At 38.3% G+C, this 27,367-nt stretch overlaps 2 protein-coding genes across 2 annotated transcripts; one reads left to right on the forward strand and one right to left on the reverse strand.

Annotated features, from left to right (window-relative positions):
- Positions 1-3,510: 3,510 nt before the first annotated feature.
- On the reverse strand, positions 3,511-9,629 carry ECHDC2 (enoyl-CoA hydratase domain containing 2). Its single transcript, XM_088536915.1, has 10 exons — positions 9,503-9,629; positions 8,788-8,855; positions 8,152-8,239; positions 7,560-7,646; positions 6,304-6,396; positions 5,625-5,681; positions 5,052-5,239; positions 4,604-4,654; positions 4,265-4,312; positions 3,511-3,596 (listed from the first exon to the last, which is right to left on the reverse strand). The coding sequence occupies exons 1-10, from the start codon at positions 9,612-9,614 to the stop codon at positions 3,519-3,521; spliced, it is 870 nt and encodes a 289-aa protein (XP_088393041.1). The 5' UTR covers positions 9,615-9,629; the 3' UTR covers positions 3,511-3,518.
- A 79-nt stretch (positions 9,630-9,708) lies between these two features.
- On the forward strand, positions 9,709-26,187 carry SCP2 (sterol carrier protein 2). Its single transcript, XM_088536999.1, has 16 exons — positions 9,709-9,770; positions 10,777-10,828; positions 11,401-11,472; positions 12,800-12,931; positions 13,597-13,661; positions 14,693-14,819; positions 15,630-15,693; positions 15,980-16,066; positions 16,713-16,863; positions 16,983-17,130; positions 17,948-18,055; positions 18,931-19,084; positions 22,481-22,574; positions 23,039-23,168; positions 24,539-24,618; positions 25,279-26,187. The coding sequence occupies exons 1-16, from the start codon at positions 9,723-9,725 to the stop codon at positions 25,372-25,374; spliced, it is 1,608 nt and encodes a 535-aa protein (XP_088393125.1). The 5' UTR covers positions 9,709-9,722; the 3' UTR covers positions 25,375-26,187.
- The last annotated feature ends 1,180 nt before the right edge of the window (positions 26,188-27,367 follow it).

A 27,367-nucleotide genomic window follows, 5' to 3' on the forward strand; every position in this document is an offset into this window, starting at 1 on the left:
CTCCATATTTCCATGGCAACTAACTGATTCACAGACTGTAAATGTGCTGGTACTGCAGCTTAAAAAAGGGATTTTTTTCCTGTTTGGCAGTACGGCAGGAATGGCTTTTTCAGGATGACCGTATTTTGCTATTTTCAACTCCATCCCTTCTTCCCATCCTCCCTTCCCTCCAACAAATTCCCGTTCTTCAAATAAATCACCTCTAATCTTTAATTTTATGTATTTTAGCAACTTCAAAATGAACTATCACTAATTTCATCAGTGATGTGTGACTGTTTTTTGTACTGAATTATAACTTGGCTAGCATCATTTCCATATGCATATTTAGCTGTGTGCAGTTTTCTTGATTCAAAAACAAGTGAAACAGTCTGAAGCTTTAAATTATGAAGCTTGTTTGGAAAATGGCCTGCAAGCCTTTCCCACCACCCTTCCCAGATGTGTTCACTATGGGACTTTTGCTAGGAGGTATCCACTGCATGAAATGGAAATACAAACTGTCAGAATTGATGTTAACGAAATATAAGGTACCAACAAAATCTAAAATAAATATGACAACTCTCCTTACAGTAATGTTTTCTTCCTGATAACAGGAGAACTTGAAGTGCGTTGACTAAAGCTGAAAATCTACCACTTCATGCAGCACAAAGCGAGTTCAACACAGTCTAGGTGGTGAAGGTGTCACTTCATGAAATTCTGCAGCAAGCAAGCACAGAGAGAGTAATTTTATTTATTTTTTCATAGCCTTCTTGTTTTGTTCCCATATGCTTTGGACAAACAGCAGAATTCCTTTAAACTGAAAAGCGTTGACAGCTGCAAGGTGCAAATCTACTGAAATAACACATTTCACTTGCATCTGCCATTATAGTACTCCCACCCATAGATGCTTCTGGAAGCATTTTTTAAACTCTGCACTTTGTATTTCTCCAATGGCACTTGTCATGTTTTTATGAAGGCCAAAGGCCTTAAATGTCCCTGCTTTCCCTCTGCAGCTCTTTACATAAGAAACTTTTTGTAAGTGAAAGAACTGCTTAAGTTACCTCAGCTACAGATAAGGGAGGTATCTTAGGTGTAGTTGAATTACCGTGGTAATCAAGTGTTCTTGTGTTTTTCCTTAACAGCGCATGAAGTGACTGCAGTTATTTCATAAGCATTTTTGGTAAGCTGAAATTGATTGACTCTCTAACTTTAGTGCTTAGTGTGCTGGAGGGCTGCCACTGCCCAAGTGTGCAGCTTGGCCTAGTGCTGGGGAGCCCCAGACAGCAAGGAAATAACTTCTGCTCAGGCCCCAAAAGGAAACACTCTCTGGGAAGAGAGAATTTTGTGTTTGTGGAAATGTTTGAAAATGTGCACAGCTGGTGAGCAGGGGTATGTATTTCTGTGAAAGGTGCAGGCAGGAGGGAGCAGCCATCGCGCTGGCGCCACCCCAGGGCCGTGTCCCAAGCCTCGAACAGGCCATCCTTAAACAGCAGGCAAGTCTGGGCAAGGAGACTGTGGTGTCAGTCTGTGTTGTCAGCTGCCAACACCAAACATGTAAGTTCAGTTGACTGGAGCGATGACTCTCTTGTTTTCCTCTTATCTATAGTAAATGTGGAGATGAAAGGCCACTGCTTTGTGTTAATTTTGTTTGTTGTCTCGAATAGATTACCTGGCACAGTAATGGCAGACTGTCTTAGAAAGGTTTTATTTCTTTATTAATTATGAGGTGGGTTTCTCTTCTGACTCATCTTTTTCTATTGACACTGATACGTAATGTGTGTGTGTAGCTCTAGTTCTTTGCATCTGAGGCATTACTTAAAGGCTGTCATTTTCTGAGAAACTTTTATAACACTTTTAGCTACTGTGATAAATTTATGTCAAGGTATGGAAGAATTACAGCATATCATAACACTGTCTTGAGAATCTGTGTCAGAGCCTCAATTGCTGACTTAGGAGTTTTGCATTAAGAGCTGCAGCCCTTTGCTTGAAAGACTTTTCTTTCCCTACGGGGAACCTTTGTTGCCCATGAAGTAACTGACTCATTACTCCAGGCAATGGGATTTAATCATTACAGTTGCCTTGAGATCAGTATTTGTAATATTTCATACTTCAAATGCTTTCAGTGTACAGTGCACAATCAAGAATGAACAATGTCAGTTCATAACAGACCACTGGTCTGAACTATTTATTTAGCTGACATTTTGTTGAGATTTCAATCAAGCCGACGAAGTTCAGTTGCTCTATATCCAGCTTAAGAGTTTATTATCTTTATAATTGAATCCCATGGCTGAGATGTGTGCAGCAAATTATGTATGAATTATAATTTTTTTTCTTTGCACCTTTAAATTTTTGCAGATTATTCTTGTAGCCCAGTGGCGTTGCTCAGTGGTTAAATTGTGTGAGGGAAGAGAATTCCCACTTTACCTGGAGCCTTCTTCTGACCTAGGGTGAAGGACATGTCACACATCCTACCACTCATTGCATGACACACAGGTTTGGGGGATTTTTCCCTCTTATATCTCAGAAATTTTCCTGAGGATAAACTTTCCCTTTGCATTGCAGTATCCAGCTATTGCCACGTGTTAAGTGAAGGAGATGAAATGCCCTATTTATATAACATCAGGGAAAATGACCTGTAATTCCACTCCCCAGAAACATCACTGCTGAGGTATGAGTAGCATAGGTTCATCTACATTGTACTGTGCAAGACCTGAATATGTCACAAGCCATACTAAATGAATAACTGCAAGTACAAATGTGGCTGTTATAATCTTTCATAAACTGTTATTGGGAAAATCTCATGTTGCTTACAGGATCTCTTCTTAAGAAGGTCATGCCTGTAAACTTACTATTGCTGACACTGAAGAAGGCACAGACAGACAGTGCCTCCTTCTGGAACTTAAAATTTCAGCCCCGTTTTTGAGGAAGGAAACTGGATGAGGATGTTTAGACTCCAAATCCCTCTCTGCACTGTACCTACAATGTTTATAAACAGAATTCTACCTTCTTTCACTTGCAGCAAACATGGGGCAGCTGTTGATAATCTAGCATTTGCCACTGTTGCTTGGCTGGAAATCATGCATCAGAGTTACACTGTTCTGGCTAGCAGAAGCCTGGGCTGCCCCTGCCTTGCACTCACGTTCCCGTGCAGCCATCTAGTGAACCACAGGAGGAGGATCAAGTGGCAGGTGTGACGACTAGGATAGAAGCTAGATGATGAATCAGGTCTACCTCTAGATTCAAGGCCTTTCTGGGACCACTTGTCCATTCTGTGCTGGCCTGATTTCCTTACTGTCAATTTATTCGGGCTTCAGGACAACGAGGAAAGAAAAGATTCATAGCCGCTTTTAAAAGATATCAGCTTTACAAAGTTCAATCTTTTTATTTGGGAATACTTCCAACAATAAAAGATCCAGTGGAGTATTCAAAAATGCAGTCCATGGCAAAAATTTAAGCACAGATGCAGTTACAAAAATAATCTCAAGAAATCAGTGGCTCCTCAGGTACCTCAAAAAAAAAAATCAAAGGGAAGCCAGGAAGCATTATTTGCCAATGAATCGGGGTGGTCTTTTCTCCCTGAAGGCAGCCATTCCTTCCTGACGGTCTCTTGTGGGAATATTCTGCATTTTAAAGAGAGAGAAGTTTGTTTTCATTGACAAATCTGATATGGCTTAAAATATTGGTTAATTTTGCAGTAAGGGTATTATAGCCTTCACAGAGATTGTTCCTCCCTCAGTGATAAACTCTCCTCTTCTGCATTTTGCAATTACAAAAACAGAGAGATGAGTGTAAATCATAAGTAACACATTAAGACAAAAGACAGTAGGCCAGGGAACCATAAATGAAAAGCATTTTCAATAAATTTAATGATGTATCAGCTTAAAATGCACTAAAGAGCAAAGCAATTAAGTTGTTCTGTGAGTTGAGAAAGCTGTGTGCTCTCAAAGCTTGTTCAAAAGAATTATATAAAACAGGAACCCATTTTTTTAATCCATTAATACTAAACCATTTGTAAAGCTCATTGGTTAATGTACTGTTGAAACTGCAAGAATACACTCTAGGTAGAAGGGTATTTAAGAAGGACTTTAGCCTCAGGAAAGCTGAAAAAGGCTATTTGTGAGAAAACAGTTAATATTCTGAAATAGAAATTGGCAAATGCAGCAAAGTGTGCCTTGGTTTAACCTATTAGGCCTCCCTTACAGAGGAGGAATTGCAAGATCGTGCTGTGAAATTCTACCCACTCAGAAAACATTGCTCCTGCTAGGAACGTGTTCTGAAGGTAACTTACCTGGGCATAACACATCCCCTCGATGGCCATCCCTGACGCGATGTCGACCTAGGGAGGAGTGAGAAGGAACCTGATTCTCTGGTGTTTGTAACTCTCAAAGAAATAAACATTCACTTGCAGTGACCGATACTGACATTCGCTCCTGTATTAGAATTCAGTGCTAACATCTGTAGAACAAAATCCTGCCATGTTAATTTTGTCTTTAAGGTCAGCATTTAAAAACCTTGACAAGGTTTCAAACGCTTTGTTTAAACAAGTCTTTGTGCATTCTAACCATTTTTACCATAGTAATTTTAGCAGTAACATAGCTGCTTCCTTTAATATATTGATTTTTGTTACCTCCATTCCTCTGTTTATTGCCAGTTTTCCCATTTTCACAGCAATTGGAGCCTTTATTAAAAAAAAAAAAGCCATATAAGTTTACAATAATGTAACCTTACTATACCTTCCAATGACCCTTCAGCCTGTAGGAATTGCAGTTAGCAAGCACTTTAAAATATGAATGGGGATTATTTACAGTTACTAGACGTACACAATGTAAGGTCCAGTGATTGGCTTGCAGGTCTACATAACCAGAATTATGGGATGAAACTATCCTATGGGTTATGTAGCTCGATGTCAACACTTGTTCCTGCAGAAACTGCATTCACAAAAGGGAGGTTAAGAAACTTATATGACAGACACTAAAATTTTAGTATTTTATGGAAAGGCATTTCAGAGTTAATTCTTTCTTTTCTCTTAAGGGAAGCAGCAACACCTTCACTGACCCTGGGAATAATACACTGACCTGAGGAAGGATTTCTTTAGCCAAAGTTAACGCTCTCTGGTAAGCTGCATCACCCTCATCATTCTGTGGCACTGTGTGATTTACTAATCCCATCGAGAAGGCCTGTTGTCCATCGATCTGTCTACCCGTGAAAATGAGCTCTTTTGCAAGAGCTACTCCAATACATCTGGGCAAACGCTGGGTTCCACCTTAAGACAAGGCCAAAACACCATTTTCAATCTCTGAGAAATGCAAAAAAGTAATCACATTTTGTTTCCTTCTATAACAAAAATATAGGCTTATGTATTCCTAGCTGAGGTTATCAGCTGAGGATATTTTGCAAAGTATCTGAAAGTCTTCAGCATCCTTGTGAGTATTTTCATAAACGGGAAATAAAAGTGACTGCCTGAATTCATACCAAGGCAGAGATAGGGCTTGAAACGAAACCTCGGATTCATAGTAGTTTCATTCTTGGTCACTGCAATATGTTGTTTCTAATTTACACTCAAAATCAAACCCAACACCCTTCCAGTGCTCTAATAGCAAATATTTACTGTTTAGCTAAAAGAGTGAATATTAATGAAACAAGATTACCTGCTCCAGGAAGAAGGCCTCTAGTGGTTTCAATAAGGCCCATTTTAGCTGATGAAGCTATTAAAAAAAGAAAGAGGGGGCGTGTTTGGAGGGTTACATTATTTTTCATGATAGAAAGAAGTTGTACTAGTAGAGCTACAACCTGTCCATGCTGTAGTGGAACTACATTTCTCCAGATAGCTCAAAAATTTGAATATTTCAGTGCTTAATCAATTTCCATCTCAAATCAGGTGAGGGACATGCAGGCTGGCTGCTTACTCGTAAGGCAGCAATTTTATCTAGAAAAATGAATCTTGGGCCCATAGCAGATGTAATGGAAGGAAAAACAAAAGGCTCGAGAAGTAAGGCTTCTGGTCAAAACTGATTTTAAGTAGTAAAAGCTACATCAAGCCAGAATGCTGACCCCATATTACATAATAATAATTATTTAAATCTCACCAATAGTTTTCTGAAGGAATTCTAATCTTGCCTAAACATAGGGTTTACTTTTTAAGCATGGAAATTGCTTTTAGTAATTTTAGTAACTAAATGGCACAATTTGTGGACAAATGCCTAGTCATTTCCTGAACTGCTCCATTTCCTCTGTTAGCCAACTGGGTTCTATTAGCACAAAAGTAATTGCTGACTATCTTTTAAATAAAACTTGCAAGGAGAATCCTACATTAAGCAACACACAAACCTGCTACTCGAAGGTCACAAGCCAACGCTAGTTCCAATCCACCACCCAAAGCATAGCCATCTATTGCAGCAATCGTGGGTACAGGAAGTGCAGCTACAGAAAATAATGCAAGTTATCAAAGAGGGTTCCCGAAACAGCTTTCTCAAGCATTTAATTTCTCAGGCATTTCAAAACTGGTTAAGATTTCCTTTTCTTTTGTATAATTACCACAAACATTCTGATTGTCTCCAAGTGGTAAAAACTGAGTCTTTTTTTGCACTTTCGTTCTCTGAAAGTAAAATGCAAGTACCCTTTTCTAGAATACTGTAATTCAAAGCAGAATTAATTGTCTCCTTGCATATTTATGATGTACATTCCAGCAGTTACAATTAAAGAGTCAAAGCAAAGGTACTATCCCTATTTACTGGCACAAAGGTTAATTCTTCAGGTGCTTTTCTAAATATTATCCAGGGCTCCTGAGCTTGGCAAATATTATTGTGATTTCATAGTTGAGCAAACTGAGATATCTGTCAATTGTCTGCACAATAATATATTTTTAAGTATTCAGTCAGGGAGCTGCGAATAGGCTTCAGAAGCGCGTGCTAGTTCTGTGCCACTACCATGGGGAAACTCTCTAACACTGCTTTTGTGGTTTGAGAGACAGTCATTCTCTCAATATTGTAATCTTACTACTGCTATTCTTACTGGTATTCCTGTCAGTCTTGACTTCTGCATTCCTCCCCAGTGACAACAGAAAAAAAAAATCACAAATAGGGCAAGAAAATCAATTGTAGAAATACATATTTCTTTCCTAAAAGGAGGAGGTATGGAAGTTATAAAAACCACTAGATGTAACAGATTGATTCAGAGATCTGAGACCATGTTCTTAAACCATATCATCAGTGCTCTCAAGGGTGTATTAAAAACAAGACAAACAGCATTACTCAATCTGTCTAGCATTCTCTCCCAAGCATTACAGGGAACTTTATAGATAATGCTTTATTATTGCATATACTCGTTATATGCATGTCTGTGTGCTGCTCTTCATCCTGGAAAGGACAGTGCTGAAGTGCATCTTGTTCTTGCAGTAGCAGCAGGATAGCTGGTATTTAATCTTCTGTATGTATCTTTGTATGAGGCCTAAAGCTGGGCTGTTTGGGGAGCTGTCTCTAAACAGATAGCTTACTGGGACCAGCATCCTTCCTCCCTCTGAGCAGTTATACATGTATCAACAGGGACAGCATGGAACAGATTTTCAAAATGAGATTATCATTTACCTATTTCATCCATCAGATTTCTCAGCCTTTTAACAAAGAGCCCAACTTCTGCGTCATCCATCTTTTCACGTTCCTTTAAGTCTGCGCCTAAATCAGAGAGAAAAAGGTTAAAATCCAGAATCAGAGGGAAGAAATCAGACTGGTGTTCCCTGCTGCCATCCCCCAGGACAGACAACCTCAGAGGTTTTGAAATGCCAGTTTCCTGATCAAGTAAAGTCACAGAAAGCACCCGAGCACGAACATTTGGGTTGGAGCAGCACTGAGGATGCTCTGTTCTGCTCTTTGAAGTGTTTTCACAGAAACAATCAATCACCTGGGATTGAAAGTGGATAAAAACCAAAAAGAAATGGTAGCACAGGAAGGCTTAGACTTCAGCCTATGTGTTTCTTCTCTGTCACACTTGTCCTTAGTATTGAATCAGAGAGCCAAACAGGCCAAAGAGCGAAACATATACTATTTTTTTACACAAAATCCTGACCCCGTTTTTCTTCTTGTGTATGGAAAAGTACAGGCTGCTCTGCACAGGCTGATCATGGCCAGCTTTGAGAGTCATCCATCTTTTAATAGCACTTGCAGAGTTTTTATTACATACCAGCACAAAATACACCTTTAACTTCACTTTTGAACACCACCACACGAACCTTCTCATCGAAGCGGAGATGTTCCAGAGCACTGAACAGCTATGAGGGAGGAAATATATAAAGAAAAACTGAGCATCGATATGTACATACCTAAATTATCAACTATACAATAGTATGTTACCTATACTATACATAGGGAAATAATTATATAGAGCTGCAGGATGCTTTCATAACAGTTTCAGAATGACAGGTTTCCCCATCTCTTTCCCTGCATTCAGAGATGAACTTTTGCTGTACATGGAACTGTCCTCTGCCCAGTCTGGCCTTGAGCCAGACTTGCTCTGGAATGGCCTGCCCTGGAGCAGATCATCTGCTAAGGCCTGGCACTAACCATGTTTTTTTCATAATACTCATGTAAAGTAAAACTTGCGTCTGACTCAGCTAATTTAAATCTTGTTCCAGTGCCTCTGTTCAGTCTCCATGTTTACATGACTGCAGTGTACACATAACACAATGCGAACTATACTGGCTTTTAGCAAAAAAAACTCATAATTTCCCAAAAATTACTGCTGATCACACCTATTCTCATCACATTTAGTTATTGATCGTGACTCCAAATATGTTTAGAGGCCAGGGGCTATACTCACTTCATTTACAAATACTTTTCCCAATGAATTTCTTGCATGGGGTCGGTTCATTAGGATTTCGGCAATACCTTAGTGATAGGAGACAACTTCAGTTATATTTTGATTCTCTGACACAGTCATTCAGCTGGGAACAGTATCTGCATGTGCTGCATCTTCACTTTTCTGAAAACGCCTTTAAGGTATATTCTAAAAACAGTTATTTTAAAAGCGGTGCTGGTGGACTGTGTGATGCAGGTGGACTAAAATTCAGCAGTACTGCAAATAGTAAGCAGACTTTAAGTATTAATAAGCAGACCTTTAAAGGTATGAGCATGGTTCAGGTACTTATATCTTAGAAATACCTGCAATAATGAGCGAAAAAAAAAATCAATATCAAGTTTCTGCTTCCAGAGTTGCTGATTACAAGAGCAGAGAACACGCCAGGGACTCTGCGTTCGTGCCCCTGGACCGCTCTCGCAGAGCGGATCCGTTTCACTGCTTTCTTAGCGACTTGGGCCACTTTCTCAGTGACATTTCCATGGCGACGCTTGTAATTTTCCGCCAGCAAGAATTCCTCAATTCTCCCAAACCCGCAGACTTGGCTCGCAGGAAGGCGAGACTCGGAAGCGCCGGCAGGAGGACGGGGACTCAGCCCCCTGCTCGCAGCGACCCTTTTCCGAGCCGGCCCCCTGCTCGCTCCCGCGTTCTCCGCGGGGAGCCGAGGCCCCGCACTCACCGCCGCTCTCCCCGCCGCCCGAGCCCACGAGCACCTGCGCGCCCCGCGCCGGGGCGGCCCCGCCGGGCCCCCCGCGCAGCGCCCGGGCCGCCGCGCGCCCCAGCCACATCATGGCGCCGCCGCCCGCCCCTTCCTGCCACCGCCCCTTCCCGCCTCCCGCGTCGCGGGTATCTGTCGGCGGCGCCTCCAGCGGCTGCTGCTTGTTGTTGTTGCCGCCGCCATGGGCCTGTCGCGCCGGGTGTTCGTGGTGGGCGTCGGGATGACGCAGGTAGGGGCTGTCCGGGGTGTGCGTGAGGGCTGGGGGAGCCTCCGCAGCCTTGGGCGGCTCTGGTTGTTGCCCGCGCGGTCGGGAGGAAGAAATAAAATCTAGACGTCACTTGCACGGGAATCTCTCTTCGCCGCGGGGTGGGGTGGGTTGACATGAAAATGTAAAACACCCTTTGAGTTGGATTATCGAATGTTTGGATGTGGTTAGAGCTTGTCTTAAGTTCGCTCATTTGCGACGTTCTCGAGGGAGAGAGATTGGTAGGGAAGGGGCGTGTCCTGAGTGTTTCCTTAGGAAGCTGTTTAGGATTCTACACTTTCTTTTTTTGTCAGTGAAAATTGGTGATTTCTCAGGATAACGGTGCCTATAACTCAGATGCGTCTAGTCTGCCTCCCCTCACAAGTCCTTTTGCAAATTCATTTGTGAAAATGAGTTGCCTCAGCTCTAAGATTGGAGGAGCTGATAATACTCAGGTCACAGACCTCCACAATCAGCAGGTCGCTGGCTAGTTCTTCCAATGACTTCAGCGATGAAGCTCCCCTTCATCCTTGACGAGGGCACCAGGGGCCTCTAATTTTCTTAAACTAAGTTTAGTTTGTGTGTTATGCACAAGGTCATAACCTAAAGGGAAGTATTTATCAAGGCCTTAGTGGTGTCATGTTTTATGACAAATCCATGAAGCTAACAGTCCTTCTCTGTCCCATCTGCAGGGTTTGGGCAGGTTTCTTGCCCATCCCCATACAAGTCATGGATATCCTTTAAGACTGATTTTTTTTTTCAATTTGTGCTTATTGCCTGTTTCTAACTAGCACAGGCTCTAGCAGCAATACATGGGAGTGGTGCAGAGTCTTCGGGCCAGTCTAATTAAGTTGCTTGCATTTGTAAAGGGTTGTAATGCTGACTGTTCACAAAATCACTTCTAAGGTAAAAATACAGTATTTGCTCAAATTGGCATGTTCAAAAGATACTATATTGATTTTTCACTTTTTTTTTTTTTCTCCTTTTGCAGTTTGTAAAGCCTAATGAGGACAGTGATTACCCTGATATGGCTAAGGAAGCGGGTAATATAATAATTAAAAAGGCATTTTGTTTTGACTGCTTAGACTCTTAAATCTTGCAGTTAATCTTTCTGAAGGTCTTTCCTAACCATAGCGATTATCTGATTCTGTTAAGAAACAAGCTAAAAAGCAACTATGTTTCTCTCCTGTTGTTCAGGAAGTAAATACACTTAAAAGGAAGATTTAAAAACTAATAAAATTGGACAATATCACAAAGTTCAAAACTGACCTGTTCACCTCACTGCTTTACATTGCTAAAGTCAAAAGGACAGCTTAAACTTGGACAATTAAAATCATTTTGTATCTGCATATATTATTTAAAGATACTTTCACGAGGACTAACAACCTTTGTGTGTGAACACAAAATTAACTGGATGAAAACTTTTTGATGAAGAAACTTGGTCAGAGCTCACAGTTCTGCAAAATTGTCCTTCCTGTGAGAGTTAGGATACAGGACTATATTGCATGGCCTAATAAATTCTTAAAGCTGTGTGGACAGTGATTTAAAAAATATGAAATTAGGTATACTTGTGGTAATTGTGACAGCCAGTTTATTTGTGTTTTAACTTTTTAAGGCCAGAAGGCTTTAGCTGACGCTGGCATTCCTTATTCAGCAGTGGAGCAAGCATGTGTGGGTTATGTGTTTGGTAAGTAACACCATTTGTTTAGGATGTGAATTTGGAGATGCTTGTGACCATAAAGTGTGGATAACTGTATGGGGATCTTGCTAGTTTCAAGGGTCCTTTGTAGGTTTTTACTCAATCACGTGTCAGTCTGTAGAATTTTCTTTTCTTTTTTTTTTTTTTTTTTTTTTTTGTAATTTTTGAGTGAGAATAGACTAGTAACTTTTCATCTATGGAGTTTACAGTGCTAGTCTGTTGTATGGAAAGATTTCAAGCAAATTGCCTTGCAATTGTAAGCAGCTCTTGTAAGCAGCTCTTTCAGCAGGACCAAACAGCACTTTTATAAAGTGATATAAGCTTACATATTGCAATGTTTATGGCAATATATTTGGAATTAAAATTACAGCAGAGTTTTATTTGTCTGTGGTGGTGGTATATGTTCACTAGAAAGGGTAAGATTGTTGACCTAGGGATCCTGAGTTGGAGACACTTGCTAGAGGTGTTTCTGGGATCAAATGTGTTCTATGCATTTGCCATACCAGCCCAACAGTACAGAATGTGTATATGCTTGGGCTCAAGTCTAGGTGTTGGTTAAGATCTACTCTGTGAGAGTTTCAGAACTTTTTTTAATCCTTTGCACATACTTGAAAACATAACCATGATTTAATGTGTAGTCTAAGACTGTTGAGGGTATATGCATTACTGTGGCTCCAGGGTAATGCTTTGCAGCTTGTATGAAGAAAACTGAGTGGTTCAGGTATCTGTGCAATGCTGCCCTGCCTTCTTTATCAACTGGACTCTCAAAATGGATTTCTTGGAGTCACTCCCAGAACTTTTATCTTGCAGTCACTGATTAGTGTACAGAGAGTGGATGGTACTAAACGAGTGGTTTGAACCCTTTCCTACCAGTCCAAATGACAGATTTCATTCCATTTCAAGGAGAGTTGTCCGTTTATTTACTTCGTTTCTCTATTTTACTCACTCTATTATGGCAACAGTATTAGGATCAATCTGTTGTGTTATTTCTAGCAACCTCTAAACTGCACTAATACCTTGGTGTCCAGCTCAGTTACCTTACATCTTCACTCTGTTGTCACAGAAGCAGGACAAACTGTTTTTTTTCTGTTTGTTCGTTTGTTTTTGTTTTTTTAAATAAGATTTTAATCTTGATTTAATAAGATTTTAATCTCCTAACGTTCTTATGCTAGAGATACTTTGAGATGGGTACTCAAGTTCACAGTTCAAAACTTCAAGTTTACAATTTAACATGTAGTATAGCATACACATAGTGTAATCTTTTTGCTAGTGAAGCTTGATATGTTCCTTATTTTAATGTCATATCTCTGTGAAGGTGACTCAACCTGCGGACAAAGGGCCATCTACCACAGTTTGGGGTTAACTGGCATTCCTATCATTAATGTTAACAACAACTGTGCTACTGGATCTACTGCTTTATTCATGGCTAGGCAGCTGATAGAAGGAGGTGAGTTATTTTGCTCTGGAACTGATCAATAAATATTCTTTATTTCTATAACTGTAACTTGCCGAGGAATGGGACTAGCAAGTGTCTGTGTGAAAGGATACCCTGATTTTTAAAAATACTATCTTCAAAAGGTAGAACTGTGTTTTCTGCCTCATTCTACTTAAGAGGTTGTTCAGTGCTGTATGGACTGAGGTTTTACCTAATTGATTTTTTGTGGGTAGAAGAACATTTTGTGATGGGCACTGCTTTGGTTGGATAGCTGAGAGTTTCTTTCTGTTTCTGTAGTTCCTTGGTAGATTTTGATTTCTTACAATCAACTGCTAATGTTTCTGTAATGAAAACTATTTACAGTAAATTCTGTATGCTTCGGTATGCTTAATCTAGTATTTGCAGATGAGACATGAGTGCTTTGTTATAGAAAATATGTGAAGTTAAACTATAGAGAATTATAAAAAAATCAAACTCTCTAGTGATCTCTCAATATTTAATATAAAGATTTTTCTTTTAATAACATTCCCTTCCCAATTTGACTTGCTTTCAAAAATTAAGAAAGGTGAAAGAGTAGCTGGCAGATGTTTGTGTATATTTCTTGTAATAAAATGTTTAATGGTACATACTGTCAGTTATTAAATTGTTGTTCAAATAACCACAAATTTTATTTCAAGGTTTGGCAGATTGTGTTCTTGCACTTGGCTTTGAGAAGATGGAAAGGGGCTCCATTGGTTCAAAAGTAAGTGTCTAAAATATGTACATTTCATTGTATCCATAGATGGAATCTACTTCTTTCTCTGAAACATCTTTTCCTAAGTATTGATTTTCGTTTTTGTAGGATTTTGCTGTGTTTTGATTTGTGGAAACTTTTTGTGTGTTTTATCATTCTGATTCCAGCTATGATTTACAAATTTTGTATAGAATATTTTAAAACTATATTTAAGTAGTCTGTCATCCTTTTAGGACTTGCCAAGAACATGTTAATGCCAGAGTTAATACGGAAGAATGAAAAAAATCTTCAATATAGAATACTGAGACACTGAGTAGTTGAAGTCTCTTTCTCAAAAAGACACAATAAATCAAAGGGGAAAAAAAAAGTCTTTTGGCTAGTGGATTGTTCCTTGCCCAATTGGCGATTTAGTACGCTTTCCTGAAAACTTAAGGGCTTCCATAAGCATTTCTTTTTGTCTTCATCTTTTTTACCAGAGAACTGCATGATTTTTTGGTGTATATTTGTTTGCTTGCCTTATGGCAATCCATATTATATACAGTGTGTAATTCCAAATTTAATGATAGATGCATAGGCTTGGGGAAGGAATCATAAAAATAACAACTGATAGGAAAATAGCTAAAAGTTGTCTTTAACTTCCTTTACAGTCTTTCATTTCATCTGCATAGAAGATAGAAAGTTAACACAACATTATTTTTAACTTGGAATTATATAGAACTCTAGGATTTTAAGCCAAGGTAGAAAAAAATCATGAAGTCATCTTCTGAAAATAGTGACTGTGATAGAGATCATATACAGATGGTTCTTATCACAAATCATTGCAGTGATGATAATACTAAATGTTTTATTTATCCTTTCTTTTACTTGGGATGATATAAATGCTTCAAAACATTACTGAAGTGCACATACTGTCCAGTGGAATTATTTAAAAAAAAAAATCAGAAAACTTCTATTTTACTTTAAATACATCACATTTGTATAGGGGTATTTTTTTAAAGAGAAGGAGATTGATTTGCTTTGTAACCTGTTTTTCTTTTTAGTTTTCAGACAGAACTAATCCAATTGACAAGCACGTGGAATTAATGATAAATAAACATGGCTTAGTCAATGTTCCAGTAGCACCTCAGATGTTTGCAAGGGCTGGCAAAGAACATATGGAGAAGTATGGTATTGTCAAAATATATTTTGTTGTTATCTTCTTTTAATGAAGAAATTTTGAGAAGTTATGATTTTGTTTTTAAAAATAAATAGCATTCACTCTCCTTTTTGCTACATACATACTACAGCTGCAGCATCCACAGCTAACACTTAAGGAACTATATTGGGATAAAGAGTTACCTGCAAAATAGTTAATGGAGTGGAGGCAGAGAAAACCAACAGGGAGAAAAAATTAAGGCTGTGATGCTAATGTGTCTAATGGTATCGTGTGTGTGTGTGTGTGTGTGTGTGTGTGTGTGTGTGCTCCTGAAGAGTTTGTGTTACAAGATGGCTTAACCCTTTTGTTTTCCTTTTGCCTTAGGGTGGGTAGGTAGGCTTGTGACTGAGTTGTGTGACAACAGCTTTTGTGTTTAGTTGATTTAATGTATGCAACTAGGCTAATGTTACTGCACTTTCTGACCTAGTTTTAGATGAGTATATGGAAGAAAATCGAAGGCAATATTTAAGTGCAGTTGCTTTGTAGTAGATATGAAAATGAGTGTTCAAATTGCAGGAGTAAGTAAGACTGCAGAATGTTTTTACTTTCTCCAAGTTTACGCTAGTAAGAGTTAAACATTCAAGTAGTTCTGTTAGCTAGAGATCAATCAATTGTAGGGGTCACTGTCTAAATTGTATCTCTGTCCAATTTGCAGACCTTGGTTGAGTTCTGAACAAAGGTTTGATAAAGTTAATCTCTTCTAGAGGTGCTTTGTGAAGGCACAGTCTTTAAATTGCTATATTAATGCTGTTTTGGATAACTAGTTTTCTTTTTCGATCTAGGGACAAACCCAGAATACTTTGCAAAAATTGCATGGAAGAATCATAGCCATTCAACTAACAATCCGTGAGTACAGTATTATACCTCCATATTGAACATAAACAGCTGTTACTAAGTTTCCATAAAAATAAAAGTTATTTATTTAAAGAAAGAAAAATTTTTCAGAATGTATTTATTAAGGGATGAAAAAACATAAAATATGTAAGTGTGTGTATAGATAAAAATCCGGGGTAAATTCTGATCCAGTGACTCTGTACTGAGTGAGAGAAACTATATCATTGTCTTGGAGTGTGATCCTTCTATGATACCACTGAGGACAGTACTAAAACTGAGATGCGTCTGTTTCTCTTAGGTATTCCCAGTTCCAAAAGGAGTATACATTAGATGAAATTCTGCATTCTCGCCAAATTCTTGATTTCTTAACTGTCTTACAGTGTTGGTAAGAAAAACAACTTGGCCTTTTGAAAGATAAAATTAAAACAAATGTGACCATACATCTATTTAAATAAATAAGTCTGTTTGCTTCTAAAATAAGTTACCGATTGTTAAATTACAGCTTTTCATAAATAAAAAAAATATATATGCATCATGTCTTGACCAAACACTATCCATATAGTTGTTAACAATGTATTACAGTAAACTGAAATGCTTCTCCTAATTTGGGGCTCTTATTATCTTTCTGTGTCCTCTTTCAAAGCACATCTGTTGCCGTTAAACGTTATTTATTTCTCCTCTTCAGTCTTTTCCATGTACTCTGGTGAGGCTTACTGTTACAATGTTTTTAGCCAAGCAGCAGCTTTGATTTTTTTTTTTTAATAGAAAAACCTTAATGAAGCATTTCTACTGAAATGTCATATTGTTCAAAACTCTACTATAAATATTACTGAAATGAGCAATTTTAAAAGCTAAAATAGTCTAGCGAACACTGGGGGAATTTGGTTTCAGAGTCATTGGCTAAACAGAAATTTGTGAGGATTTTGGTTTCTGTTTGCTTTTGTTAGTTTTCCTTTTTTGGTGTGGTAATTCTGTGGCAGATCAGCATTAATAATACAGGATGAGGAAACAATTTTTTTTCTTTCAATCAGTCCTACATCAAATGGTGCTGCAGCTGCAATTTTGGCTAGTGAAGAGTTTGTGAAAAAGCATAAATTGCAATCAAAAGCTGTGGAAATTCTAGCCCAGGCGATGACTACTGACTATCCAAGCACATTCGAAGAGAACAGCTGTATTAAGGTGGTAAGTTTACAGTTGGTGATTCTTCAGGTGTGGGGTTTTGGAGAGTTGTGATGTCTTTCTTATTATTTGTTTTGTTTTTCCTTCATGATATTTTAATTTAGGATTTTGTCTTGCTATAGGTTGGCTATGATATGACTAAAGGAGCTGCTAAAAAATGCTTTGAAAAAGCAGGCATGAAGCCTGAAGATGTTGATGTGATTGAACTCCACGATTGTTTCTCAGTTAATGAGTTACTTACCTATGAAGCCCTGGGACTCTGCCCTGAAGGTAATAGTATCAGTTATTTTTTTTTTCCCCCCAAAAACCTGTGAAATCAAAGTACCTACAGGAGAACTTCCAAGACAGCATTGCAGTAGGATCATTGCCCCCTTTAAATTTGCCTCAAATTTTTATATGAGGTAGTTATCTTTAGTATTGTGGGACATAGCCCAAGAAAGTCCAGCCAGACCTATGCTATAGCGTAATTAGTTACTGTGTAAAAGGAACAATTATATTGCATTTCTTTGAAAATTAGAAAGATTTTTGGTAGGAAGTGATTTAATCCAAACACCAAGGGATTTTGTTCACCTTTGCAAATTAATATTTACTTAATGTGTTCTATGAATCCTGATGATGTCGAGAAGAATCTCTTCAAGTATTAACTGCAGTAGGCTGATACTTTTCTGGCAAGTAGCATTTATTGGAGATTTCAAAGCAAAAATATATTAAGAGTAGTCACAGTTATGACTAACCTCTGTTAAAACTGTAATTTTCATTGTTTGATAATGAATGAAATAATGAATAGCAAAATTGATTGCATCATAATACTATAGATCAGTAAACCTGTTAATTAAAAATATATGTAAAACACTAGTCATTTTGCTTCTTTTCTCCATATTACACTTTCTCAAGGAGTTTAAGCAAGTCTCGTTTATATAGTTTGGCCAATTTCAATTTGCTCTTTCTAAAATCTGTGTTCTGGCATTTTTTGTGTTTTGACTGATCTGAAATATATGCAGTATCTTTGGTTAGTGACCAAACTGAAAATGATTTTTTTTTCCATAATGGATATATATATATATTTTTGGTAAATCCTGTTTTATAGGAAGAGCATGTGACCTGATTGACAGAGGAGACAATACTTATGGAGGAAAATGGGTTATTAATCCCAGTGGTGGCTTGATCTCAAAGGGGCATCCACTTGGTGCTACAGGTAATGCAAGAGCATTTTATACTTTTATACATTTTTATCAAATGTATTTAATTTAGTAATGCCAAATGGATATGAAATACAATCCTTGAGCAGGTGCTTTCTTCTTTTTCTGCATTTATGCTAACGGGACTGTACTGTCTTTATGAAGCAAATGAAGGTTTGGATTATAGAATTTGTAAAATAGATGGAAGCCCTGAGAAGGAAGCTCTAGAATTGATTCTCCTTTCAGGATAATACAAGAGTTAAGGCAGGCTGGTAGGGTTGGTCAAACCAAAATATTTGGAGCTTGAATTTTGATTCTCAGCATTAGTTCAAGATCCTGCTTTTTTATTGTTTTTTAAAGATTGGCAAAACACTGTAACCTTTTTTAGTTACTATTCAAGCAGTGCAACTTCTGATTAATTTATTTGCACTATTTTCATATGCTAATGTTCTATATATATATGTGTATTTATATATTAGATGTTTACTGCATCTGAATAGCCTGTAGCTTCTTTAATTACAATAAAAGCTACTTTTGTTGAGCCTCAGATTTCTAAATACATATCTGGCGTTTACATCACAAATTCGCTGTTAGTCCCTGTTTCCCAGAAACAGAGGCTGCTCTTTTTTTGTTTTCTTGCTTTTAATTTCGTTTCATCTCCAAGTTTTTCAGGAGCGCTCGTGGCCGCGTTAGTACTTAGGCGAGATTTAAGGGACTTGGAACACGTTGGGCTGCGGTTTTTGCTCGGGGGCTCCGAGCTTGGACAGCTCCACCCGGCAGAGACGCGGCCGCGCACGCGGCTTCTTTAAAACCCCCCGGATCTTTTCGCGCCTTCGAGCGGCGTTCGCGGCTCCCTCCCTCACGGCTCTCCCTCTCGGCGCTCGATTCGCAGGCCTGGCGCAGTGCGCGGAGCTCTGCTGGCAGCTGCGCGGGCTGGCCGGGCGGCGGCAGGTGGCGGGGGCGAAGGTGGCGCTGCAGCACAACCTGGCCCTCGGCGGCGCCGTCGTCGTGACGCTCTACGGCATGGGCTTCCCCGCGGCCCGCAGGTGAGAGCCCCCGGAGCCGGCCTGCCCCGGGGCTGCGCCAGCCGCCCGGCTTCCGTGCGGAAAATGGCGCTGTGAGGAGGAAGAGGGGGCGCGCGGTTGGCCCTGGTCGCTTAGCTCCCCGGGGCGGGGGGAGAGTGAAGGGGCTGAGGCTCGCCAGGGTGCCCTGAAGCACGGTGGAAGCTCCCCGACATCCTTGCACTTCAAAACAGCCCACGAGAGTAAAACTGTTAAGGGCAGATGCTCTGTTTTACTCAGGAAGCAACATTGGCCTGCAGACTAACATAGGAGCTTTTCAGGGTGGGTGAGTGAGAGGAGACCGCAGAACTGAAATGTGGGTTAAATCCGTGGGGTAAACCTGTGTTTTCCCTCTGTTTGTGCAAGACCAATTCCTTTGAGTTGTAGAAATCCTCCACTTCAGTGTGAGGACAATATCAGCAGTTTAGAGGTCAGTGTTATTGATTGGAGTTTTTGTTTGAGGTTTTGCCGCTGACTTCCTTGAAGACAGTGTATTGCTTAGTAAAAAGTGCAGTAATTATAAAATCTATACGTTGCAAAACATATTGCGCACTTGTGTTTACCAAGAGCAGCTTAATCGCATTATGCATCACTGATGCTGATGCAGGCCCAGAGTATTGTCACATGATTTTGGTTATAAAATATTTATACTTTTTTTTTTAGCACTGTTTTTTTTCCTCCTCTAAGCAAGAAAGAAATTGCGCTGAAAACTAAGACTCACTCAACAGTTGGAGCTGTTGGGAATCTGCATCACCACAGGCCTATGCAGAGACACTGTAACTTATACCATGCCTTATTTCTGAAGACACTCACTATAAATTTTGTAAGCTTTTGAGAATAACAGAAAATACAACTTTTGGCTTATATAATTTCCTGTCACCTGAGCAAAGGAAAACTCAAAACAGGACAGGCATCGTGAAGGGGATTTTTTTTTCCAGGGTCTTGTATTTAACAAATACCAAAAACAAAACACTTTTTTTTTGTGGAAATATACATACCCACCGTTTTGCTGCTAAAACTGTTTCTATTTTGTGAAGAAATTGTTTCCAACTTTATGTTCATTTATGTGTATACACACACACACACACACACACATATATATATATATATATATATATATAAAATATGATTCTAGGTGCTTGTTAGAATTCAGATATAACTCATTTAATCCAGGTGAGAGAATTTGCCTTTGCAGTTGTAGTGCGCTTCAGAATGATACAGGAAAACACTCCTGCAAAGTCATTAGGTAGTCTGCTCTAATTCTATGCTAGGATGCACAGGAACTGAAAGGAAACAATGAATCTTTTAAATACACCAGTACTCAGTTTCAGGAGATACTTGGGTAGTATATCCTCTCCTTTGTTTCTACTTTCAACCCTGTTTACAAAGATTGAGTTCCTCCTTGTGTTGTTTGTTTTTATTTCCTTTAAAACATGTTGATGGTAAAATTATCATGTGGTAAACTTCCAGGAATAAATAGTCCTTTCTAACTCGTATTACTAAGGTACATTTTGGCTAAATTCATTCAGTTGCTGGGAAGGGTCTGGGAAAGAGGTAATGAGAGCAGCAGTTTAACTTAGAGGGGCTGCACAATAACTTTTTATAGTAGAGTGTCAGAATGTATAATCCAATCCCCTCTATAGCCTACCTCAATCTGAACACAGGTTCAGCGATATGGTAGGATATGTGTGACAGAGGAAAATCCCCTTTTCTCCTGAATTCTCTTCATATGCATCCAAAACTTGGCAATGAATAAACATAATATTTTATTCCATTCCTTTACATGCACCTCTCAGGTGCATCTCAAAGCATAGAAATCTTTGAGGAACCTTTTTTGTAATACAAGAGGCTTAAAAAAATTCTCTCAAAAGGCTTTGTGCGTAGGAGATACCTGCCAAGAGGAACTGTGCTAATGTATATCAGGCTTTGGAATGAAACAATTTGGCTAATCAGTTCAAGACCCAGCTGATGCAATAGAATGATTTGCACGTTGTGTAACTGGGCGAAAGGTGGTGGCATTTCACATTTATGAAAATGTTTCGTAAGTTTTTTTTTTTTTTTTTTTTTTTTTCATTTAGGTTCACACTGTATCACTGGAGGTTCAGATATAGCTTGTAACCAATAGCTTCAGTAATAAGCAATTTATGGCAATTACAGTTGCCATAAATGTAGATTGAGGTAAATGGCTACAGAACTTGATTGATTTGGGATTGTTTTTAACAATAGCTGTGCTTTTTGTTGACAGCTTATGCATTTACATCTTGTCAGTACAACCTTTTTTCCTAGCAAAGCTGGTACATCATTTTCTTATGACACAGTGTCTACTCTTTCTACCCCAGCAAAAATCTGCAGGGGTGCTTTGCTGCTAGCAGGACACCAAGCAGTTCTGGTAACAGTTCTGAAGTGATCCTATCACTTCAGCAGCGTTGCACCCAACGGCACTTTTGAACAGTGCTGCCCAGAGATGGTACTGATTATAAACCAGTCTTTCCTGCAGCCTCTCCTTTGGACAACTCTATGTGCTCCCTTCCTTCTGGCTGCTTGTGAGGCCACGCAGGGCGGAGTACTTCTCCGGAAAGTCTGGGATCGTGTCCCATTTCTCTTGTGACTGTTGGCAGCCCCATGTGAATTGGTAGGGAAAAGGGGAGCAACACTGCCCTGCTGTGAATGGCTGATGTCTTGTAAGAGCTGGCGCAGGAAAACTTAGCGGTAGGTTTGATGACAAATTGTTGAGACATACAAGAAAAAGGAGGAAAATGCAAGGTGACAGAAACTCTCAGACACAACTGGACCAAAGGAGAGCTCTCAGTAGGAAAGTGGAAAGTAACTTAAGATTCTCTGTAAGGTTGAAGCTCTTTTCATATATGAAAAAGCAAAATAATTCACTTTCAATGAAGCCACTTTGTCATGAAAATACACTCAGCAAAATAAAATAAATTTAAAATGTTTTAATCAACTAGCACATAGATTCAAATATCAGTTTGCACTTCATATGAGACTTTAAAATTTATCTAAAAATATTGCTACTCTCTTTAGAAAAAAAAGGAAGTCTTCTAGTTTGAGAGTTTCTAGATAGTTCCTGGACAGGCAGAATGAACTTTCCCGTACTGTAGAGGCTAGCAGTTATTTTGAAGTTGTTAAGCAGGATGGTGGAAATTAGGACAATTCCTGGAAATAGGAGAACTAAACTTCTGGCACTAAGATTAATGGTTTACCCTCACTTAAAATTTTTCCTGTCCACATATACAAAAACGTCTAGATACTTGAAGTGCTGTTAAAGTGTTTGAGTTGGGCCCTTCTCATTGAGATTCAGCCTATTCAAGATCATCTGAAGATCTTGGAAATATGATTAAAATAAAATAAATGGCATTTTCATTCCAGTGACTCCCGTGTTGTGGCTGTGCCTCTCAGTGCAGCTGTTGATGGATTCAAGTCACATCTGGTCTTCAAGGAGATTGAAAAGAAGCTCCAAGAGGTATTTGACTACTTGCTTTATCTATAACGGGGGATTTTAATTTATGCCAGAATATATGCCAAACCTGATGGGAATATTGTATCATCAATCCCTTTGTCAGTACTGTTCATTTAGACAAACTTTGCAGCTTTCAGTTTCAATGTGTCACGAATTTTATGCTGTGTATTTTGTGGCTTCTTAGTTAACACCAGGAGTTTCTACTTTGTGTTGCTGCTTGCTTTGTCACTATGAAAAATGGAAATGTACATTTTGTCAGACTTGCAGTAAGACTGTTGAGCCAGATGTAATTCTCTTACTTGATAGGTTTAGTAGAGACATAGCAGTAGATTTTTGGGGGATTATTTAAATGAAGCTTACTACAGGGAAATAGATATCTCTCTTTAATATGCCTTCTGTTTTAATTCAAGCTATCTTAAAATATTTTGAAAGAGATGAATAGTTTTCATATTGCTTGGTCATTACAGGAAGGAGAGCAATTTGTAAAGAAAATAGGAGGTGTTTTTGCCTTCAAAATAAAAGATGGTCCTGGTGGAAAAGAAGCAACATGGATAGTAGATGTGAAAAATGGAAGAGGGTCTGTGGATGTTAATTCAGGTCAGTGCTATTTTATTATGTCATTGCAAGAAACACGTAAAGTGAATGAAAAGACTCTTTATACATATTCTGTTCAAACTATGGTGATATTGAGTAAAAAAGGGGTAGAACTACCTTGTTTTAAGCCTTTCTTATTGCTGACAGTTCATGAGGTTTAGAGTAAAGATTTAAACATATTATTTTTTACTCTGAAGTCTGTCTAGATATTTGCATATTTTTTTAGAAGCTGTGGTCAGATTTTGCCTAATAGTGTCCCATGATTCCTGCAGGAACCAGGAACAAAAGAAGTGATGGCAGTGATTTGTAGTTCTTCCTTTGGCTGTTTTTTGAAGACCCTGGGAGCTGGTGCATCTAACCAGTTACTTCTCCTTTGCAGTTAGTTATGCAGTGAGACTGACTAATTTGTACTAGCTCACATGGAGGTTAAGTTTGTTTGTTTGTTTGTTTTTTTAAAAGGCAGGGTAGTGGTAGGGAACCCTTCTCAGAATTTTAGAAGTGAAGTATTTGAACCCCTATCATGAAGGTGTATCCTGTCCAGTATCTGAAGTAATGCATCCCATTAGCATAAATAAAAAGCCAATGACAGCTCTTGCCTCAAGTTCTCATTATGTATCATAAAGTTGTCAACTGAAAACACTATAGGGAATTGATTTGGAATTCACTGATCTGAAGTATTATAGAAAGAAAAATGCAGTGTTTTGTTGTGTGGGCAACCTTTTATCACAGATTTAAGTTATTAATAAGATGAGTGTGGGAGAAGGTGTGTGCAATTTTTAGCCTTTAGTGTGTCTGTGTGTGTGTAAATATGAGAACTTACTAAAATACCTCTTCAGCTCATTTCTGGTAAAGGAGATCCCCCCCCAAAAAATTGGATTAATATGATGAGAACTTTCAGGTCACACTTTTTTTTTTCTTTTTTTTTTTTCCTGTAGAAATAAAGGACAGGAAATGCCTGAAATTTCAGTGATAAACATAACATCAGGAAGTGTCATAAGAGAGAACACATTTATCTGGACTTAATACTAGAAAATTTAAGCTTAACAAAGGTTAAGATAGTTGTGAACGTTTGCAGTTAGCACTCTATCTATTTATAAGGAGGTTTTTTGATTTTTTTTTTTTTTTTTTTTTTTTAAAGCTTATGATTTTCCTTAGCACCTTTCGGAAAGGTCTGTCTTCAGTGTTGGCCTGGTCTGTGCTACAGGCTGGCACAGATCACACTGTTATTAGAGAATCTTTTATTAGTACTTCATAATGGGCCCTATTTATAGCCTTATTTAAATACCATGGCAATAATCTTTAGTATCAGGAGATTCTTTAGGGATTTGCAGCTGTTATTACTGTTTGAATCTTTATGGTCAACTCTCTTACAGATAAGAAGGCTGATTGTACAATTACAATGGCCGATGCTGATTTATTAGCTCTGATGACTGGCAAAATGAATCCTCAGACAGTAAGTATTTCAAAGATTAAATAATAATAGGAGTTTCTTAGAAGTTATGGGTCAAGGAGGAGAGCAAGAAGTTTTAGAAATCAATTTTAGCATCTTTTATCTCCCCTAATTCTCTACTGCTTTAAAGTTGTTGACTGAAGTAGTGAACATTTGTTTTATGGACTGTCATCACCAAGACAGTGTTCTACCCTGCTTTACGTATAAATGTATCATTGCGGTGAGGCAAGAAAAGTGATAGCAAAGGTATTTTCGTTCAGCTATCACAAGTACACCAAGTGTAAATGTGCAGCTTTCTGAAGTTACTGTTCTGCATTCAGTGTCAGAAAATACATTTGTTGATTCATGCAAGGGTTTTTCTTTGGAACTATTGGAATTTAATTAGAGAGCAAGTAGGGACCTGTGTGTCTGTTAGCATGTGGAAGAGTTTTGGATTTTTTTTCCCTTTCTTCCAAGTTTTTTTGCCTCAGTATGCCTGTAAGTTTTGTGGAAGTGATGTAGTGTAATAAAATTAGAATATCTACCTGTCTTAAAATATTCAGAGTTGAAAATAGCATGGTAAAATAAAATATTTTGGTTCTCTTCCAATCATGAGTTTTGGGAGGGGTGTGCATCTTGGGAAATGTGTTGTATTGCATTTCACATGATCCTTTTTCTTTTTAGGCTTTCTTCCAAGGCAAATTGAAGGTTTCTGGGAACATGGGCATGGCAATGAAGCTTCAGAATCTACAACTTCAGCCAGGCAAAGCTAAACTCTGAGATCATTAGACTAGACAGTCAATTCTTCCTATTTTTGACAAAAAAAAAATAGAATGAAGCTAGTTGTTTGCAATAATTTGACACAGGTTGGACTTAATTGGACCTGTCTCATTTAAATCCTGTGGTTAAGAGACCTTAGTACTCTTACGAAATTCCATCAACTTATGGCAGACTTTTAGGCTAAGCTTGAGGCATTAACTCTTACAAGTGATTATGGTGGGTAGTATGTAAACAAAATTTCTGTTTTAACCAGTATGATTTTTATAAAACTTACAAAAGATAATTGAGGCTGCTTACTGTTTTTCAGTTTAATTGGCAAGATAATGGGGAAGGTTATAAATAGTTTGACATAAGAATTAAATGTTTGCATTTTTTAAAAGAATCTGTAATAGCAGGTCATGGCTTTAGACATTCATTCTAACAAATTTACTGCTGCTTAAATTAAAATGGCCTTATATGTGGGATCACTAACAACATTTTTAAATGGGATTTATGGAATTTGCTATAAAATACTTTTCTTATTACCACTTTGGAATTAAAAAAAAAATAATAAAGCATGCAGAAGTTAAGTAGGAACTAGAACACTGCTTTGAGATATACAGGATTTAATAATACTTTACCTTGAAGAAACATGAGGTTCTCCAGGAGAGCAGGAAGGGGAGACTAACCAACACTTGCCTGTTTTCTCCTAAGAGGTTCTGGAGTTTATCATAATGAAATTCCTATCAGAAATGTAAAAACTTTAACTTCTGCTTTGGGAAAATATATTCCAATTGGATGTTTCATAGATAATTAAATATACTTTTCTTGTTCTTCTGTGTGTCTCTTTTCCTCGGATTTGTAAATATGGGTTTCATATTCATGAATTGAGGTGATTATTTTATATCTGTTATCACTAAAGGCTCTCACATACCTCTTAAATAGAAGTAACTCATCAGAAAATAACATTCGCTAGTATATCTACTTTTCTTAAATTCGAGACATTTTGTTGGTAAGTTAAAGAAAAGTGAATTACAGAACTGCAGTAGTAATTAGGTACTTAAAAATCATTTGCTCCTGCGTACAGGACTAGGCATTGCATATATACCCTTTAATCAGCAAGTTCTCTGTCCTTTGAAATCTGTGGTAATGCCAGAGGTATTGGGTATGTTTTTGTAATGCAAGATAATGACCTACCTGTTCCAAGAATTTTGAACACAGAGTTCATAGATCCTTGGTCACTGTTTAATTAAAAAAAAAAAAAAAAAAAAAGTCTTTTGCAAATAATTAAGAAATTACTTCACTGAGCAGAATATTCAAATGAGTAGCATAGATAAGTACTATTTTACAGGTTGTTCTAAGTTACCTTTTGTATTGTTAATATTGTCTGTTATTTATGATCCACAGCAAATCTTCCATCTGTTTAAGCTGATCAAAGTCATCAATCTCCTGATGCTGTGGGGAGCCAGTTTATGGGGCTGTATAGACAGAAACTTAATCTTAAAGGAAAAAGATGTATGAGTTTCTGGTGGTCCAGCTCCCTTTAGAATAAGGTAAGAGCTAAGGCCAGGTCAAGGGAGGGTGTCAGGAATATGGAGTGTGAGGGGAAGCAGAACATGAGCAGTTTGCGCAAGAGGAGTTCTCAGCTTCAGAAGGTAAAGCTTGGGGGTCTGTGTTTGTGCACAAATAAGGACATGATGAACTCTGCTGCCTTTTGAAGAAAGCCATTAATATTTTTTTAGCTTGATTAATGTGTTAATTATTTGTCAACTAAAGAGATGCTGTCAAGTTGGCAGATATAATTTTATCTTTATCAAGTCTTTTAGATAAGAATTTTCATAGTAAAGGAGTATATTTTACTCTTGTAAGAGGATGGAAGAGATGAATCTGAGTCTGGGCCAGTGAGCAGAGCAATACCCAGCTCAGCAGATCTGGCTTGCAGGAATAGCGATAAATGCCTTAGTTTTGGAGCACAGTTTTTATTTTTAAACATCTGAGTTTTGTATTTGTCCTG

This window comes from Tinamus guttatus, unplaced genomic scaffold (assembly GCF_059628265.1).
Source record: "Tinamus guttatus ecotype Peru unplaced genomic scaffold, ASM5962826v1 Tinamus_guttatus_pri_ptg000044l, whole genome shotgun sequence".
Lineage (NCBI taxonomy): Eukaryota > Metazoa > Chordata > Aves > Tinamiformes > Tinamidae > Tinamus > Tinamus guttatus.

Excerpts from the sequence above, each read along its gene's own strand:
- ECHDC2 (XM_088536915.1), bottom strand. The coding sequence starts at position 9,614 with ATGATGTGGCTGGGGCGCGCGGCGGCCCGGGCGCTGCGCGGGGGGCCC. Across the intron at positions 8,856-9,502 it reads GGGCGGCGGGGAGAGCGGCG|GTATTGCCGAAATCCTAATG; the intron begins GTGAGTGCGGGG and ends CCTATCACTAAG. Across the intron at positions 6,397-7,559 it reads AAATCTGATGGATGAAATAG|CTGCACTTCCTGTACCCACG; the intron begins GTAAATGATAAT and ends TATTTTCTGTAG.
- SCP2 (XM_088536999.1), top strand. The coding sequence starts at position 9,723 with ATGGGCCTGTCGCGCCGGGTGTTCGTGGTGGGCGTCGGGATGACGCAG. Across the intron at positions 12,932-13,596 it reads TAGGCAGCTGATAGAAGGAG|GTTTGGCAGATTGTGTTCTT; the intron begins GTGAGTTATTTT and ends TTTTATTTCAAG. Across the intron at positions 15,694-15,979 it reads AGCCATTCAACTAACAATCC|GTATTCCCAGTTCCAAAAGG; the intron begins GTGAGTACAGTA and ends TGTTTCTCTTAG.